The sequence below is a fragment of the Corvus hawaiiensis genome, chromosome 6, assembly GCF_020740725.1.
Source record: "Corvus hawaiiensis isolate bCorHaw1 chromosome 6, bCorHaw1.pri.cur, whole genome shotgun sequence".
NCBI lineage: Eukaryota > Metazoa > Chordata > Aves > Passeriformes > Corvidae > Corvus > Corvus hawaiiensis.
The window spans coordinates 26,956,561-26,975,782 of NC_063218.1; the positions used below are offsets into that span (position 1 = coordinate 26,956,561).

The 19,222-nt window shown below is 37.8% G+C and overlaps 1 protein-coding gene across 6 annotated transcripts in view; it reads right to left on the reverse strand.

The window, feature by feature from the left end:
* Positions 1–19,222, reverse strand: part of NPAS3 (neuronal PAS domain protein 3) — a 605,283-nt gene that overhangs the window by 519,297 nt on the left and 66,764 nt on the right. For 3 of the 6 annotated variants that reach the window (XM_048306925.1, XM_048306924.1, XM_048306928.1), the window contains exon 2: positions 1,354–1,443. The exons of the other annotated variants lie outside the window; for them this stretch is intronic. In XM_048306925.1, coding sequence (XP_048162882.1) covers positions 1,354–1,443 — 90 coding nt within the window. The remainder of the gene's footprint in view (positions 1–1,353; positions 1,444–19,222) is intronic. 6 annotated transcript variants of the gene reach the window in all.

The following is a 19,222-nucleotide window of genomic DNA, read 5'->3' on the forward strand; positions in this document are numbered from 1 at the left end:
CATTATTTAGAGAGATAGAAGGGAAAAGCCACAAAAAATTCAGAATGTCCAGGAAGTATTTCTGTCTATGTAAATCAGGAATAAATCATTCTCACACCAAAAGTAGCCATTCACAAAAAAAAAGCCAAGCAAGAGGTCAGATTTTCATTTTGGCTCACCAAGTTACACTGATGCTGTAATTATTTTGATAAATCTAGATTTCTCTTTTCCTCTCACTTCTGTAAACCAAAACGATAGTCTTCATTTACATCCAAGTAACAGCTTTTACTGATGTGGTTGTACCTATTACTAAGAGAAAAGATTCAGGAAACAAGCAGCAGGTTATAGAATCAAAAGAGGGAATGAGAGAATATGATCCAAAAACCATAATGAGTATGACTGCCCTTGCCAAAGAAACATTTTGTTTTAATGCAAAGTACAAGTAATTTTTAGAAGTTAAGGGGTGATTGGAAAATGAAATGTTATACAGAGGATGATAATGGTAACACTGGTACACAAAACAGGAATATAGTTGGAGCATGAAAAGCAAACACTAAGTGACAGAATGCAGTTTCAAAATCCAGTGAGATAACAGAGAATTCATAATGCATTTGCAATATATTAATACAAAATCATCTGCAATACACCTGTTAAATATATACTTTTTGCTTCTATGTCGAAATAGATAATTAAATCCTTGTTGCAGTAAAATAGAAATTTCACTGCTTGCGAAACTAACAGAAGTCAAGCACTTTGCATTTGCCTGCCCAGAGCAAAAGCTTTTTTGTCAGAAGCACCAGTAATGATCTTGAGTTACGCACAAAAGCAGGCTCCGTTAGGGCAACGGACAAAGGCAAATGACTGCAAAGAAAGAGGACTCAACTTCAATTTAACTGTCCTGTAAGGTACATACTAATTAGCTTCAAAGCTATGAAATCCTAGCTAGCATGTTAAGTCTGCTACATGACAGTATAATTTGACTTCTTAAAGGATTATGCAAATTACAACTCATCATTCCATTACATGACTGAAAAAAAGTGACAGCTAATTTATACATAACACACCTTTCAAATCCCTAAGATGTGAAGCACCTGTGCAATACATTTTGCCTAGATTTTCTAGCGTGTACACTCTTGTTTATTGCACTGTACAGAAGCATACCTAAGAGATTTAGTAAAGTCTTAGGGTTTTTTTATTTGCTTTTTAGCTTTTAGAGCACAATCCCAAAGAATGAAACAACATACTTCTGTCCCTGCTGTAGAGGTTTTGCACACAAGTGTAGAGTTTCAACACACGTGTAATTTCTGAATAGCAGGAGAGCACGAGCACTAAATGCACGAGCTAGAGGCAAGACTCACACAGATTTCAACATACTTCTGGTAGGTAGATTCACAGTAGATTCCGTCATATCGGTAGATTTTCCTACATTCTGATTGGTTGGGCAGAGGATGCTGGACAGTTATTCTGTAGAGGCATCAAAAACAGATAGACATGACTAGAGGATCTCTACAGGTAACTGTAATGCAGGACAAATCAGTATGTTGAAATTGATTTTTTAAGTTTTATTTTTAAATTAAATGCCTTTCTGATCTCTTTAAATCAACTGCCTTGTGCACATAACACCCACAGTTTCCACTTTTCAAAATTTGCACTGAGAGTAAACTGAACTTCAATTCTCCACAAGAATGGTGCTTTTTTCCCCATCAAATAAAAGTGGAAGAGGTATGGAATTTTATAAATCAAATTGATACTTCATGTAGTTTGTATATATACAGTAGTGCTTATAAAATTGATTATTTATTGTTTACTGTTTCAATCCTTCCTCAGGCAGAACATTCATTTATGTCAGCTGGGAGTTTGTCCAGACAAAGACCAAATAACCCTCCAATTTAAAATGTCAACAGCAATTCTCACATTTGCACAGAATGAGGATGTTGTGGTATTATGAGGACTGTGATTGAAGGTGCTCAGCACCATCTGAATAATGCCATATGTTCTCGGATCGAGTGAAAGAAAAGGAAAGTGATTGGCAGCAATCAGGAGGTGCGCAGCATCTTGTAAAATCAGGCCCTAAAAGATTTGTCAATCATTCTCTTATTCATCCCTCCCCAGCTCTGCGTTAGCAGAAAATATAATTTGGCTATAAAAATTCAATGTTGTTTTTAAAATATACTTGGGAATTGCACACAAAACAGTACCCACCAATTTTCTTTCTTTTCTTTCCTCCCTCTTCTCTGGATAAAAACACATTTTAGATGCTTTTGTATCTTCCACAAATTAATACCTTCTTCCCTTGTAATTTAATAGTATTTCACTGGAGTAAGGATAAATTATTTGAGAAATTTTACAGATTTTTCAAATGCAGAATTTTAGGCTAAGATTTTTTATAAATAAATATTCTAGTGAATAGAGAATTATTTTATGTTATCATTATTTTTATAGTATTAACATCTCTGAGCTAATCTTGGTTTTTAAAATTGTTTCAACAGTAATTTGAGACTGCAGGTTTGAGAAAAAAAATTAGTATCATTCTCCAGCTACAAGCTCTACAAGCAAATGGAAAGTTATCTACTGTGGAAACTGAGGACCTTCCTCAATAAGACTGCTCCTACAGTGTGTCAAGTGCAAACAATTTCATGTCTTTACAGCCCTAGTCCCTTGCTCATTTAAAGTAGAAACCTGGTCTAAACAGGCCTCAGCACTGCTTTCACCCCGTGGGACCCCAGAGGCAGAAGAAAGGAGACAGGTCTATGATGAAGGCAGGACCAAACACCTCTGAATTCTGGGATATTCCTGCATTCACTAATTAAGACATTGTCAGAGAGACTTATTTATTGTGATACCTGGGGCCTTTAAGTTAGATGTCTAAGTACCATATACGCCATGCAAAGAAATTTAAGTATCTTAAAATGGGATTTAAAGCACAAATGCTACCTGCAGGGAACCATGTCAGCTAGTACAGGGGATATAGGAGAATTTCCTCTATGTCGTGAGTGCCTGGGAGACACAAGCCCTTCCCTTTTCATCACACAGAAATGTCTACATCAAAGAAAACTCAAGATTCAAAATATTTAGTCCATCATCACACTGGCTGAGGAAATGTCCAAATTTAACTCCTTCTGTAATTTGTTTTGTTTGTTTGTTTTTTGCTTTGTGATACAAGACTAGAAGAGATGCCTGTTTTTTCATTGCTTCAGCAAAGACACTGGAGAACAAGTCTCTCAAGGCCTCAGCCAGAGGATACTCAAACACACATCTTCCACTCTCCAAAAATTACCACAGGCTCCTAAAACGAGGGACATGTTAACTCCTCCCACTAAAACAACAGCACTATTAAAGAAAAAAAATCAGGATTCATTGGATGAAACAAAGTGAGACAGTGAGAGCAGGTTGTATTAAGAGTTATTAAAAAATGCATAAGCAATCCTTGCAAAAACTATCAGAATCCTTCCCAGATGAGTGCCCTCATCACAGGCCTTCAGAATTATGTTCTTTCTTCCAACCACTTCTTTGGCCAAATGAGTCTGGAATAGTAAATACTGGCTATTACTTGAGCAGTTAAACAAGTGCAGCAGAATACAGCTCACTCCAGAAAACCTTTATTCTGAAGCAGTTATAGTATTCTTTGGGGAAGTGGAAGATGTGGATTTGAACACCCTTGTGATTAAATAGGTCCTAAATAAGTATTCACTGCACCAAGCATGTGTAGAATACATGTCAGCCAGCTTTTGTTTGGTTGGTTTATTTTTTGCTCTTTTTTCAGATGACAGAGAAATTGAAACACAGGAGGTTGGCATTTGAACATCAGGAAACACTTTTTTACTGCAAGGATGATGGAAAACTGGAACAAAGAGATTGTGGAGTCTCCACCATGGAGAGAGTCAACATCCTCCTGGACATGATCCTAGGCAACCAGGTCCAGAGAACTGTTTCTGCAACCCAGAGGGGCTGGACAAGAGATCCCTTCCACCCCCAGCCATTCTGTGATTCAAGCCCAGATCAGAGGTTTGGACTGTGAACCACAATCCTGCTTTACATCTAGTCAGAATTAGGTTAGAACTTTTTTGGAGAGTGGGGAGCACTGAGGGGGTGGGGGAGTGGGGGTTGATTTTGGTTTTAAATTAAGCAATATATAAGGCTCTATAAACAGCAGCTACTGTGGGTCATGGTCCGAGCCTTCCTTTGCGCTGCATAGAGCTGATTCCACTTCAGGAGCCAAGATCCTATGAACTCTTTTGGACCCAGCCAATTACCCAATGCTCTCTAAAAATTTTCTTTAATGAGTTATTTAACTCTCACCTATTCCCTCTCTGCTGAAATAAATAATAATAGGAAAAAAACCAAATCATATCCCCAAACACCAAGCTAAATAAGACATCAACGTAAATCTCTTAAAATCCCACTGACTTCATCAAGACTGCACAGCATCTGAGTTAGCACAAAATGGGGCTTATTGCACTTAACCTGAAACATCACAGTCCTGAAACACTCTGGAATACATTTCAAAGTGCACATCAGATTTCTAACTGCAACCTACACCAATGTTTTAGGGAGGAAAAAAAAACTCTTTTATTTTCTTGTATGATGTTTGTCTCTTATTGCTAAGGTTTATTTTAGCATAATAAATGTATTTCCATAAATGGACCTTCCTGCTGAATAATAACCACAGTTTTATTTTACGTATTTAAAAGTTGCCAAACACCACCACACACATTTGCCCTCTGCCCTATGTATTTTAGCTCTCATTTATAGATTTACATTTACAATTAATGATCATCTAGTAACTATGACATTATGGGTCAGAAGGTAAAACTTCCTCATAGAAAAGCTTATTCGGAATTCCTTACTAAAACAAACAAACAAACAAAAACAACAACAAACCCACAAAACACAAAATCAAGTTGCAAGAATTAGTGATTAGGATCCAAAAAAAGTTTACCAAGACAATCAGTCTTGGTGATGGGGTATTTTTTCCTCTCTCTTAAAAAAAAAAAAAAATTATTTTAGGCAACCTTGACCAAATTAATTTTGTTAACTTTTCTTACCATATTATGTCAGCAGATATACTCTGCCTCAGGTTCCACTTACAAAATTGATTTAGCTGAAGATAAAACTGTATATTGGCTATTTACTCTAGGTACTGTATATTCTTGTTCTATTTTATGCTTTGAAATTGATTTCTTGTATGCTTCTCTTTGTTAAAAATTAGAGCACTAAAGAGTATTTGAGCTTGATCAATTTGCAGTGGTTAGCTCACCCCAATTTTAGTTGAATTTTGACTGATTTAAGAGACAAACACCTATTCTCATGTAAGCTTTTAGACAGAGTAAAAGTTGCCATTTCATAATAATAACAGCAAAAATGAGTTTTAGGTTATAACTATCTACGCCTCTGTACTGCAAGTTATTTTCCAAAGAAGCCAGAAATATACCAGACAAAATGCCTACAAACACTGCATGAAACGTGATATTTCACTTAATATTTGTATCCACTATTCCTTAGGGGGTGTGCTGTAAGATGATGATGCTTGGTGCACTCTCACACCTGACCTTGGTTTTTAGACATTGCACACTTTCCCTAAAAAGTTCAAAAGTATCACCTCAGATGTGAAAGGATTACAAACTGCTGTGTTTGCACATTAGACAGCTCATCTTCGTTTCTTTATGTGTCACTAAACTCTAGATGGATTCATCATAAAACTTGAGGTGGAACTTAAGTGCATTTACATACATGTGAAATGTGTAAGCTATGACTAATTTTAACTCACAGGGCAGAATTTAAATAATTAGTTACAAGAAGTCAAACTAAGGGAAAAAAGGAGGAAAGAGATGGTTAGAGGCAGAGTAGTAAATTGTTCCATTTTTGCAGGTAATCTAAATGCAAACTAGAAGCAACTTATCATGAGAATGGATTTTCCACCATCTGGTCAAATAACAGGGGATTTGTCTAGTGGCAAGCAAAGAATGGAATGATGTGAGAAAGATTAGCGGGCAAGTCCTACAGTTGGCTAAAATGTATTTTGTGCAAACAAGAACAGATGACGCCTTAACAATTACACCTGTCAAAAACTCCAGAAAGCAATCCATCTCTGAACAGCCCAGTTGAAAACAGGCTAGTTCATAACAAAATGAATTTTTTTAAACAATTGCCAGCCATAACAGTTTGATGCATGACAAGCTTAGGAAGTTGCGTTCCACGTACAACTGAAACCTTAACTAACTGGACCCTGCTTTTCTCTGATAAGTAAGGTATTAAACTACCAAAAAAAAAAAAAACCAAAAAAAAAAACTTAAGTGAAGAAATGCAAATACCTAATAATCTTGGAAAGCAAGAAAATTCACAGTTAAGCATGACATATAGACTCTGTAAATTTCCAACATGTCCTACATGAATGGGTACAAGGGGTTTTTTTAAAAAATGGCCTTTTTTGTGGGAGTCAAAAATACCAGATAGTACCTGGACTGGTATGCCTTGCATAGAATCCAGAAAGTTCCTAGAATTGAAGTTCTTTCTAAATATAGATGTGAAGCCTTAAAATTACTACTCTATATATATCCTGCCAGAAGGAAAAAGTCTAATAATGTTTTCTATAGAGATATGAGTTCTTTCTTCAGAAAAGATATAATCTCAAGGTGCAACAATATTTTACACCAATTCCAAGGTGATTTTCTTTAAAATTAGCTGTTTATATATGCACCTAATGTTTCAGCATCCAAACTTGCCATGTACTAATACTTTCTTTTTAAAAAAGTCATAGTTCCCTACAGAAGATTGAGATCATAGCTCATATATCTATTTGGAGTGGATAGTGAAACAAGACTGTCCCAGAATTAATTAGGTTTTTTGTACTGTTTGGTCTCTGGCTTTCAAATATTCAACTAGAGCTCGTTACTTCATTAAGCAATTTAACAAAGTGATTTCATGAAAGAGTTCACAGAAAGTCAACCTAATGTACTGCTGTCAGCAGACTCTCGCAAGGCAAATCAGAGGAGAGCTTGAGGGGCTGCTTTCTTCTTCCTCTTAAAAGACCATGGAGATGATTTGGGGTGGTTATTCATCTATTTTGATTTTTTTCTCTTGTGAGAGAAGCAAAGAACAGCTTTTTGCCACACTTCATAATCAGATGGGCCAGAAGAACTGCTATGGAGCAAATGACAGTCAGCATTATACATATGCTCCTGGTCTAAGACAATGCTGGGTCTGAGGCTCCCTGATGGCCTGGTGTGGATGAGAACTCACTGAATGCAACATGGGCAATAGGAAAAAACCCTAAGTGTTCTAACTGCAAACCTCACAGTTAGGAGGTAGCTGACAGTTACATTTAACCCTGTGGTTCTCACACACTGCTGCTTTCTGCTTCTTTTCCACACCTCCACAGATCAACATTATTTTTCGAGCTTGCAGTAGTAACACAGGCTTGGTGGTGGAAGGATTTTCTGTGTAGGAAAGCTCTTACATTCAAGGATTCAACTCCTAATTAGTAAAAATAGTGTGAATTAGGAGCTTCCTCCCTCGGAGCTAAGAAATCTATTCTGAACAACTTTTTGCTTCTATTTTACCCTGCAAATATCAGCACAGTAACACTGCTTCCAGAGGACAAGGGTTTTTTCATTGAAAATTTAGGAATGAAGAGTGTGAGGGCTTAGATTCAGACAGCCCTAGACATCCAAAACTGTTGGTCCCTGGGAAACATAATACTAAGATGCCAATCAAGCTACATGTGTCTGGTTCAAGGTTTCTAATTACTGTGATTTTTTTTTTAACAAACATTAAATTATTTCACTAGCATTTTCCATTTTGTGAGTATAGAATATCCAGAATTTTATCACAAGAAAAGAAAAACAAATTACCACCTCATGCCTCATAGCTAAAACTAAAGTGGTATCAGCCATGGAATAGAAGAGATTGCAGAAATGCAGATGTATTTGAATTTTTCAAATGAAAGCTTGTCTATCTTCTTTAGTTTGAACTCTGGCCAGGTTTTCCCCTATATTACTTCAGCTTTCTATATATCCCCATATGCTCTTTCCTTAGTTTCTTATTTAATTTTTGTGCATAGACATGTTTAGAATGAGGTCCTACCACTTTTTTATTCAAGCTACATATATGAGTAACTTAATTGATACAGTTATAGTCATACTTTCCTCTTTATATTTCAGTATTTAAAAGCTAAAACATCAGATATGGTATGAGATTTCTTCCTACCACGTGACAGAAGACTGAGTGATTGTAACCCAGAGAGGAGTGTAGACAATTATTCTGTTGATTTGATCAATATTGAGAGAAAAAAGGAGAATAAGCTACTTGGGCCTTCTGTATGACATTTTCGATATCTCTGCCACCCCCTGAAGAAAGGAAAGGGCTCAAGTAGTCAGGCCATCACTAGAATCACCAATCATCTCTACCCCTAGTCTGTATGCTAGTCAGGAGAAAAAAAAACTTCAATGTGCTTTCTACTCCATCGGATTCCAAAGACAATATAGAAGTGCCACAATATTCCCTAAAAATACAATCAAGTCAAGATTTAAGGAACACCAGTGTAGGCCAGAAGAACACACAATAGCTCAGAGGCACATCCAAAACGTATGATAGAATACCATCAGTATAAACACTGTTTCTAGAAATAAGTGTCCCTTATAGTCCACGTGTGTGCTCACCTGCTGCCTAAAACAGAGTCCTCTATGGATATCCCCAATCTTTACTGCACTGTACAGTAAGATACCTGAACAAGAAATTAATAACGCTTTGGATGACTTGCAAGTAGATGTCCCCACTCATCACAAAATTCAGGTTTGGCTTTTCCACTATCCTACTCCTCTCTTCCCTGTCCTCAAAACTGTAGGGTATGATGAGGAAAAAAACAAGAAGAACCAGCCAATTAATGCCTGGCTGCAAGCCTGGTGTTACTAGCAGAATTTCAGGGGTTTTTGATCAAGGGTTGGTTTACAAACAGGTGACCTGCTGGAAATAAGGGATACAACTGTCTCAAAGGGGAAAAGGGATCTTTGCCCAGGAGTTAACAGGGTTCATTGGATGAGTTTTAAGCTAGATTTTAAAGTAAAAAGAGTTAAAACTAGGCTCACGAGATAAACCAGGAGCCAGCACACTGACGTTTGGGGGATGTGATGACGAGGTCCTTTGGTCTGCCATTTCACTGAAGGCAGGGAACAGACATCTGTGTGGCACCAAAGTCACAAGGATTATTAATGTGTTAGAAACCACACAAGTGCATGAGAATGGTGATGTAGGAATTAAGGCTTCTCTTGATGCCATGAAAATTTTTGCTTTTTCTTTTATACCCCTGTTATACCTTTTTACAACTTCTGTATTCCCAGTGCTTTTTGCCTACATTCTTAGACTTGTTTGTTAAGCTAAGAGACTAAACATCTTAGAAGCTTCGTAGCTAGGGATCAGTGTGCCCCAGACCCCAAGGTCCTCTCCAGAACACATTCTGTAAACCAAGATAGAACCATCCAGGGGAAGGTTCCTTGGAGAGGGGGGGCTCACTTGAACCTCTCATTGGGGAATCTTTGAGAGATATGCTAATTAGAAAAGCCTATAATGTTATACCCAATGTTGGGGGGACACACACACACACACACGACACTCTTGGGACGAGAAGAGACACAGAGACACAGGGAAAGACTCGGTGGGGTACATCTTGATGCATATGACCTGGACGTGTACACCTAAGGATCCTTAGGAATAAATACCAAGGTAAAATCCCTTTTCCCCTTCTAACCGTGTATGCCTCTTGATTTTAAGACCAGGAAAAGGCATCACTCTTCCCCAAGAAGCTGTTGGGCTCAATAGCCCAACTTAAGTGCCTCTACACCAATACACACAGCACAAGCAATAGACAGGAGGAGCTGAAAACCACTGTGCAGCAGGAAAACTGCCATCACTTTTCTGAGAGTTGCCATCATGGAAACATGGTGGGATGATTCACATAATCAGAGTGCTGCAATGGATGGCTGTACACTCTTCAGAAGGGATAAGCAAGGAAGGAGAGGCAGCTGAGATACTTAATGACTTCTTTACCTCAGTCTTTATTAGTAAGACCTGTTGCTCTCTGGGTACCCAGCTTTCTGAGCTGGAAGATAGGGACCAGGATCAGCAAAAAAGCCCCCATAATCCATGAGGAAATAGTCAGTGACCTCATAGACCATTTAAACGTACACAAGTCTACGGGGGCAGATGGGATCCAACCCAGGGTACTGAGGAATATGGTGGAAGTGTTCACTGAGACAACTTTCAGCATTTACCAGCAGTCCTGGCCAATGGCGGGGAACATGTCCCAGGTGACCAGAGGCTGGCAAAAGTGATGCCCACCTACAAGAAGGGCTGGAAGGAAGATCCAGATAACTACTGGCCTCTCAACCTGACCTCAGTGTCAGGGAAGGTTTGCCACAGAACAGATCATCTTGAGCGCCATCACATGGCACATAAAAGACAACCTGGGGCCAGGCCCAGGCAGCATGGGCTTGTGAAGGGCATGTCCTGCTGGACTAAACTAACCTCCTTCCAAGCTAGAGTGACCCCACTTAGTGGACAGGGCTGTGGATGCAAGCTACCTGGACTCCAGTAAAACCTTTGAAACCATTTCCCACAGCATTCCCCTGGAGAAACTGGATGCTCATGGCTTAGATGGGTGTTCTCTTCAGTGGGTAAAACTTTGACTGGATGGCCAGAGCCATGGAATGGAGGTGAATGGAGTTAAATCCAGCTGGTGACCAGCCACAAATGGTATTCCCCAAGGCTCAGTATTAGGTGCAGTCCTGTTTAATGCCTTTAATCAGATTGCAGATGACAGGAATTTCGGCAGGAATATCAATCTGCTGGAGGACAGGAAGCCTTTTCAGACAGATCTGGACAGGCTGGATCAATGAAGCAAGGCAAAATGAAGGAGGTTCAACAAGGTGAAGAGCCAGGTCCTACACTTGGCAGTGCTAAAGGCTAGGGGAAGAGTGGCTGGAAAGCTGATCAGCAGAAAAAGACCTGGGGGTGGTGGCTGACAACAGCTGAACATGAATCAATGTGTGCCCAGGTGGCCAAGAAGGCCAGTGGTAGCTTGGCCTGTATCAGAAATAGTGTGGCCAGCAGAGTTACAGAAGTGATTTTGCCCCTGTACTGGACACTGGTGAGGCCACACCTCAAATCCTGTGCCCAGTTCTGGGTCTCTGCAAGAAAGACATTGAGGTGCTGGAGCATATCCAGAGAAGGGCAACAGAGCTGGTGAAAGGTCTGGAGCACAAGTCTGATGAGGGATGGCTGAGGGAGCTGGACATGTTTAGGCTGGAGAAAAGCCTCAGGGGAGACCTTATCACTCTCTACAACTGCCTGACAGTAAGTTGAATCAAAGTGGGGATCTGTCTCTTCTCTCTAGTAACAAGCAACAGGACAAGAGGAAACTGCCTCAACTTGGAGTAGGGAAGGTTGAAAATTGGGAAAGATTTCTTCACCAAGAAGGTGATCCAAGTACTGAAAGAGCCTGTCCAGGAGAGTGGTGGAGTCATCAGCCATGGAGGTATTTAAATGATATGTAAATGTAGCACTTAGTGACATGGGTGAGTGGTGAACTTGGCAGTGTTAGGCCAGCAGCTGCACTTGATGATCATAAAGGTTTTTTTCCAATATAAAAAAAAAAAAATCAATGGGGAGGCTTCTTATACTAAAATTGACAGTAATATCGTCCATCTAGAAGGACTTAAAGCATTTCTAAGGCATTGGACTATTAGATAAACTAAGTTGTATATCCACAGTCTGTCGTTGTTTACTCTTTTTTCCCCTCCAATCCACTAATATTATAAAGAAGCACAGACTGCAGCAATTATCCATATTGATTATGCTACTTGGGTCTGATATTCTACTGCATTTTATAAGCACATAAAGCATGAACAGTTTTGAAAAAATACCTGCCCTGAGGTTAAATTGTTTCAGAAGTTCATTCGGATTGTAGCTGGCTCACATCTACTTTAACATACATAATTCTATCACTTTTTTTTTAAGTTTTCTGAAATTTAATAATCTTTACATAGAGATCATCAGGGACCTCTGTCTAGGGACAAGAAACAAAAACCAGATAGTTACTCTTACATAGGAACCTGACTTCATATCGATTAAAAAGTAAGCATAGCAACTACTTTCAGGTTAACCAGTTGAATAGTTTTGTAGGTCTTGTTCTGGATCCTTTGCAACTACAAACATCTGCAGTTGAGAAAGACTATGAGGTGAATCTCAAGGTCAAAGAGCAGGTCAGTAACAGACAGAAATGAAGTGAGGTCTTGAATTTCCAACCCTTGGTCCATCCCCTGCTGAAATGGTGGATGTTCTCAGTACTTCAGCACATGTCAAATCCTTTCCAAATCTTTCTGTATTTTTCACATAAAGAATGTAGAGTGCATCAAAATTCAGTAATTAATCATACAGTATAGGGAGGGAGGTTGAGACGGTTTTTGTATTCTTAAATTGTAAACTTTTAGTTTTACTTTCTAGCCACTTGCATCTCCCACTGTTGGCATAGTAAATAGGAGCATTCAGTGTATATCACTCTTTTTGTCATGTATTTCTCATTTTATTTCTCTTGATACTTACCCAGCCTCTTTGCGTTAAACACAAATAATTTTTGTTACTTCAGACTGACTCTATTCTTGCTATTTCTTTCTCTCAGTAATCAGAACTGAACACATTATTCAAGTGATGTTGTACCACTGATCTATATACCACGATATATTTGTTATAATGCTCACACTACAGTATCATTAGATGCATTTTCAATACCATTTTCTACCCCATCCCTCAACATTGCTTAACATTTTGTTTGCTTTTATGTTTAGTGTTGCACACTAAAGCAAAGATTTTCACTGAGCTGTCCTCAGTGACATCCAGGCATATTTCCTCTAGATTATAGTTAATTTAGAACCCAGCAATGTGTATGAGTAGTTCAAATTGGTTTTTTCCAATGTGCACTGTGTTTCATCTGTCAGCAATGAATCATTTGTCATTATGCTGCCTGTTAGCTCAGTGAGGTGCCTCAGAAGTCCCTCACAGTTTCTTCTAATCTCTACAAACCAAAGCAGAAGGGAGCTACTTGCATATCTCATTGTCTTTTTAAAATACTCATAACTGTATGAAATTTTCCTTACAAAACTGTAATGGGGGACATATTCAGAAACTTTTAACAGTCAGAAAATATCACAACACTTTTTTCTCATCCTGATTAATATTTTATAATAATTTTCTAATAGATTAGAAAAGCCCTGTTTTTAAGCATTGAAATTGTTCTTGTTTCTTCAATACATTTAAGTTTTTAGCAATTTTTTTTTTGCATTCAAATACATTGTGGAATTTTTATTGTAAAATGCTCCTTGGTTAGTTTTACTCATATTTTTACCGGGAAGTATTTTTTTTTAAATATTTTAACATTCCTTTTGCCATTATTTTGACAAAATAGAATCAGTAGCAGAACTAGACCCACAGAGCTAAATGCAGTCTTCAATCCATAATCTAAGTGGTCTGATTAGGGCTGTAGGTTTCATTCCCTGACATGTGAATGAGGAGGAAAAAAACCAAACTGCTGATGCAATAGACCTTCTTCCATAGGTTTAAAGTTCATATCCCCAGTGCCCCAGTATATACAGTATTTTTGCTGGTGGATTCATGTAGTTAATACTCATCCATTTCTGTTGACAGGAAATCCTAGGACAGTATGATGCATAAAGTGCTTATGCATAGCTCTGTCAAACACAGGGGCAAATATATTTCCAGCTGTACATCAGTTCTAAAGGTTGTCAAACCCCGCAGATGAGGCGATAGTCCAGTTTGGCAGGTTTCTCTCTCAGAACTTTTTTTCCCTTTTTGAAAAAGAAGAAATTAATAATTTGTCTCTAAATCCTTTATATGGTCTTCATGCTGTCATTTTGATGTTTCTGTTTCAGGAACAAAAAGTAAACAGGTAAAACTCATAAGTAATACCTTGACACGTGTATTCTATTCATTATAACAATTAAATTTACAGAGATAGGGAATATGCTCCTGAGAATAAGCTTCCTGAAGTTTGACTTGGGCTGGAGCCAAAACATTTCAGGTTTAGTACTCAGGAGTATTATTTAGAAGATAAATTGCTTGATATCAGATTTTGGGAAAGGTAGAATTAGCATCAAGCCTTGTTGCACAGCAATTCATTGGAGGGATTACATACCCTGTATTACTTGCTCATATTCACAACAATAATTAAAAAACAAAACAAACCTCTGGCTAAGGGAATTTAGCTCTAATAAAATGTTTTGAAAATCCTGTTAGGGAATATTCCATTGAAGGAAAAATGATAAATACTTTCCACTTTATTTTTATCATAATGTGTGGCTTCAAAAAATTTTTGAGCACTATATAGTCTTATAAGTCTAAGTCTCTCATCATTAAAGCTGATTAATCTCCTGTGAATAGGGGACCCCATTATTGATCTTAAATGTGTGAGTGACAAAAACAGTTCTTGAACCACTGTACAGCTATTCTTCACAAAATACACTCTTGCAGAAAGGATTGCATTCAACCAAAACTGTTTTTATTAAGAAACAACAGCAGCAACAAGGAAATACAAACTGCTTATTTTCCCTTTGCTTACTTGGAGACTAAGCTTTTGCAGATGTTGAACTGATGCCTGTAGCACTATGTGTGCAGAAATGTGCACACACCCCATTCACATACACACATCTGAACAGGAATTGAGTCATAAGTAACAAAAATTCTTCCTCTTGTCTTGCAAGTACAATTTTCATCATGAGTACGTAAACATTATTTTTATGCAACATTGTAAGCAACCATATCAGCTTGTGTTTGTTTGCAGATAAAAGAACAGGGGTATTACTCCTTGAAACTACGCTACTACACACACCACCTATTCTTCAATATTGGGTTGAGCTGTATGCATTGCATCATGTCACTTCATTCACATTTAGAGGACAACACAAGTTTTAAATTACTTTTAAAAACAAACCCAGATCAGTCTAAAATTAATGAAAATAAGCCTATAATTGTACAGGAAACCACAGATGTCATACAGCAATCAAAAAGGAAGATGCTGATGTTAAGAAAATGGTCTCAGGAATGAGTACTCAAACATGTGAACTCACTGCCTATTGCTGACTTGGACCTACCCTGAAGGGCATCTTTCTTGAGATACACCTCTTCATGAACAGAGTGAAAACAAGGCTATCTATATGTATTAATGGGGAGAAAACAGCTGGTGGCACTGAAAGCCTCAGAAGAAGGCAGTACAGGGGGTTTTTTATTTTTTAAAAAGTGTTTCAACTTGCTTAGAAGGGGAAAAGAATAAAAAGGCTTCTCAGCAGCACCACCTGTTATTTTATTTTTGATTCCCATTTACCTGATTCTTATGAGGCCGTTTTGGCATGTTTTAAGAGAAATCTTAAAGCAGCTTTTTTTCTTTTTGTTGGTTGCTTTTTTGTTGGTTTGGTTTTTTTAATACTACTACTGGACAGTGATACTGCATCCATAAGTATGTCTTGATCTTCTACATTACAATGATGTGATTATGTTTTGGAAATGTGGTGAGTTTTACACCACCCTTATGGTTCTATTATACAGACTCCATTATTATACACTTCTCTTTCCCCAGATTCTAACAATATAAGAAATCTAAACTGGCAACAGCTGGAGCGAATACACGAAGGAGCAATAAAAGGATTAGATTATTTATATGGTTAAGTGTTGTTAATACATATATAGGAGAGCAATATTCTCTTTTATTAATTTCATTGTAAACAGTTTCATAAATAAGCAAATTCCAGACAGTCCATCTATCATCAGAGGGTTTAGCATTACTCTGCAAACCATATTATATTGCAAGTCGTTTTTTACTTCAATCACGAAGGCAAAATTACTAGAGTCACATTTGGGGGGAGGGTAGTAGAATGGCAGAGGAATGCTCCATTAAGAGACATTCATTTTATAATAGAAATCCATAGATATCCTATTTCCTACCATAAAATTTTGGAAAAATGAGTGCTTATCCAGCAGTTCACACAGTTTCTTGAATTCAATGCCAGTAAAGGCTATTAAAATAATCTAGCTAATAGCACAATAGACTTCTTGGTGCAAGCATAAATGCCCATTATATCTTCAATTCATCTTTGATTTCAGTCCTCCAGTAAATCACACTCAAAAATAAACAAATAAATCTTCAAAATCCTGATACTTCATGAATCACTATTAGTTAGCAATCAGGAATGGAGAAAGCATTTTCATTCTCTTTTGATTTTTTTTATTTTTAAGCAAAGGATTGGGTTTTGTTTAGCTTTGCAACAGCTTTAAAATATCTTGATTCAAGAACAGTCTCCTTACTTTAAATGTAGGCATTGGCTACTAATATGTTTTTACTTTCGAAAACTCAAATATCAGTAAAAAAAAAAAAAAAAAAAGAAATACTATATTAGTCAGGGATAAAAATCAAAGGAAAATGTGTTGCCACTTAAAAATACTTAAGTATTTGCCATATTTCTCCTCTTCCATAACAACATAAACTTTATCAGCTACATTTAAGAACAGAACTCCTGTGTCTCCTCAGAGAGGAGTTATTCTGGCTGCAAACACACTGCACGTGCTATTGAAGGTGTTTAATAATAGAAGACCACGCACTTTCATGTAATTCATAATTAGAAGATGACTACAACTGCATTATTTAAAATCAAGCCTTTGTTATCAGCACCAGTTTTAGACAGAAGCTGAGAATCATTTGTGAGCTGTGGCAGAGCCAGACTGTTCAAAGCAATTGCTGTTCAGCATGAAAGCTGCAATGGAGGTCACAGAACAGGTCAGGAGGAAAGATAGTGTATCGATTTCACACCAGGAATAGAGGCGAAGCGAGGGCCCACTGTTGCTGCATGTGATGTATTTCACTTCAGTTTAAGGCACATTTCATTCCAATTCAAGAGGGGGTGGGGAGCAAAGGGTGAGCGGATTTCACACTGAATCATGATGAATTCTGGACTTGTGTATTCCAGTAAATATCTCCTTCCTGACATCAAGTATTTCTATAGCAGACTGAATACAATGGAAATTAGACTGCAATCAGATAGCAGGAGAGGACTCCTGGGGAAAAAAAACCAAAATAAACAAAACCAAAACCCAACCCCAAAGAAAATCTTATGTTTTGGTTTTGGTGGCAGGTTAAGTCCACTGCCTCACAGAGTAGTATATACAAACGTTGTCTCAAACCCAGAAAACTGTTACAGATTAAGTCTACTAAAACTGTGTTTTGTTCCAATATTCATGCTGCTAAGGACAACTTTATATGATAGTCTAATCTTTTATTAAAACATCGTTAAGCCACATAAACCTAAGCCAAAAGGCTTCAAAAACTAAAGGACAGAAAGTCTGTTCACACAAAACTCCTAGCTATGCACACACAAAGGCACACTCACTGCAAAGAGAATGCAACCCCTGACAAAATATTTTAAATGCATCAGTATAAAAAACATACTAAAAGGTGGTGGATAATTGCATATTATTTTCATTTTATTTTATACATTGATGTAAATTGATATTCCAAATGACCCTGACTACTCCAGCAAAGGATATTAGCAACCATCTCTAGCTGTTTTATATAAGAGTGTTGATAATTATTCATATTTCATTGCCTAGTAATAATGGCCACCTTCTGCCCCAACTTCTTTTTTAGTAAATAAATAAATAAAAATTAAAAATATCAGTTCTAATGAGGAAAGCATTAACTGTGATCAGAGGGATATTTCTCAAGTTACTTGGATAACAGGCTAGCCTTGTTCAATTTTTTCCCAAGACTGAGAAACTTACTTTCCAGTAGTTTTGTCCAGTATGCTGTAAAATTGTCAACTTCTACACCATTAAGTTCACATACAGGGTAATGGTCAAATGCTATGATTTTTATGGGTAAAGTGCTCCTTCCCTCCCCTGATCTTACTTTGCATAATTTGTTCTCTGAAAAACTGCTCCTCTTTTTAAACGCTGACTCTGCTATTCTGCTTGTGACAATATTTTACAACTTTTCTGGATCTTTATATTGGCTCCATAACACCAATGGAGTGTTATGGCAAAATAGCCAGACACTGACATATTTCAGAACAAAAAAGGACTATATTTGAGACTGCACAGAGATTTCCTATTAAATTATTTATATTAGTTCACTTCCACGTCATTATTTCTTTTCAACTGTTCCAAGGCATCAATGTCAACTTCTTGAACCCTCTCATGAAAGCTTCGCTGTCATCAGGGTCTGTTTCAGCATCCTTAATTCTGCATAAGGAATCAGTTACCCAGCAAGTTTCCAGTCACAAAGGGCCAGATGCTCCTCTCTGCTACATGCTGGAGCTGGCCAGACGGGCCCCTCACTAAGACTGCGGAGGGCAAAAGGTGGCCATGTAGAGAGAGCGCGTGTGTACGTGTACTACTGGCCTGCCACAAAACAGCTGAGACTGCTCTGCACGAAAAGAGAAAAAAAAACTCAAAGGGTGGAAATTGCTGACAAACTGAAGTGAAGGCAGCGATCAGGTACACCATGATCCACAAGGAAATATCATTAACTTGTGCTGCAAAATTCCATAATAGTTACCACTTTGAAATCATTTGTCAACTTTGACGATGCTGTGCTGTAGAAATGTATAGAAATCTCGATGCTGTGCTATAGGAATGTATAGAAATATTCCACAGGCTTGAGTGAAGCTTTAGTGGATTAGCATCTACTGGCTATGGGCAAAGTCAAAACCCACTAATGCTATTTGATCTAGAGACTCCTGCTGACACCAGGCATCATGAGATTCTTCTTCCTCTGATATGTGGAGGATAGTTAAACTGCCTGTGATGGCTCCTCTCAGGAACATCCAAAAGCATTCTGGTGCTTAGGATTGTTTCCTAAAGACCATGAACTGTAGAGTAGCTGCAGACAGTTTCATGAGCAAAAGCCAAGAGGACAGACATCTCTCTTGCCTCATGGTGCCCATATCCAGAACTACCTCTCCCCATTAAGAAAGGACAATGCTAGCATTAAGACCCCTTTATCTCACATCTGTTACTGGACTTCCAGATAGTAATTTTTCCATTTACAGTTGGACAGACAATTGCTGTTTTTTAATGGACAAGAATCTTAGCTGGAGAAGAAATCTTTAAGACCACTATAGACTAAGCTATTCTAACAAGCAGTTTGAAAACAGCTTGCAAGCCACCCATATGGAACAGACCATAAATTCCA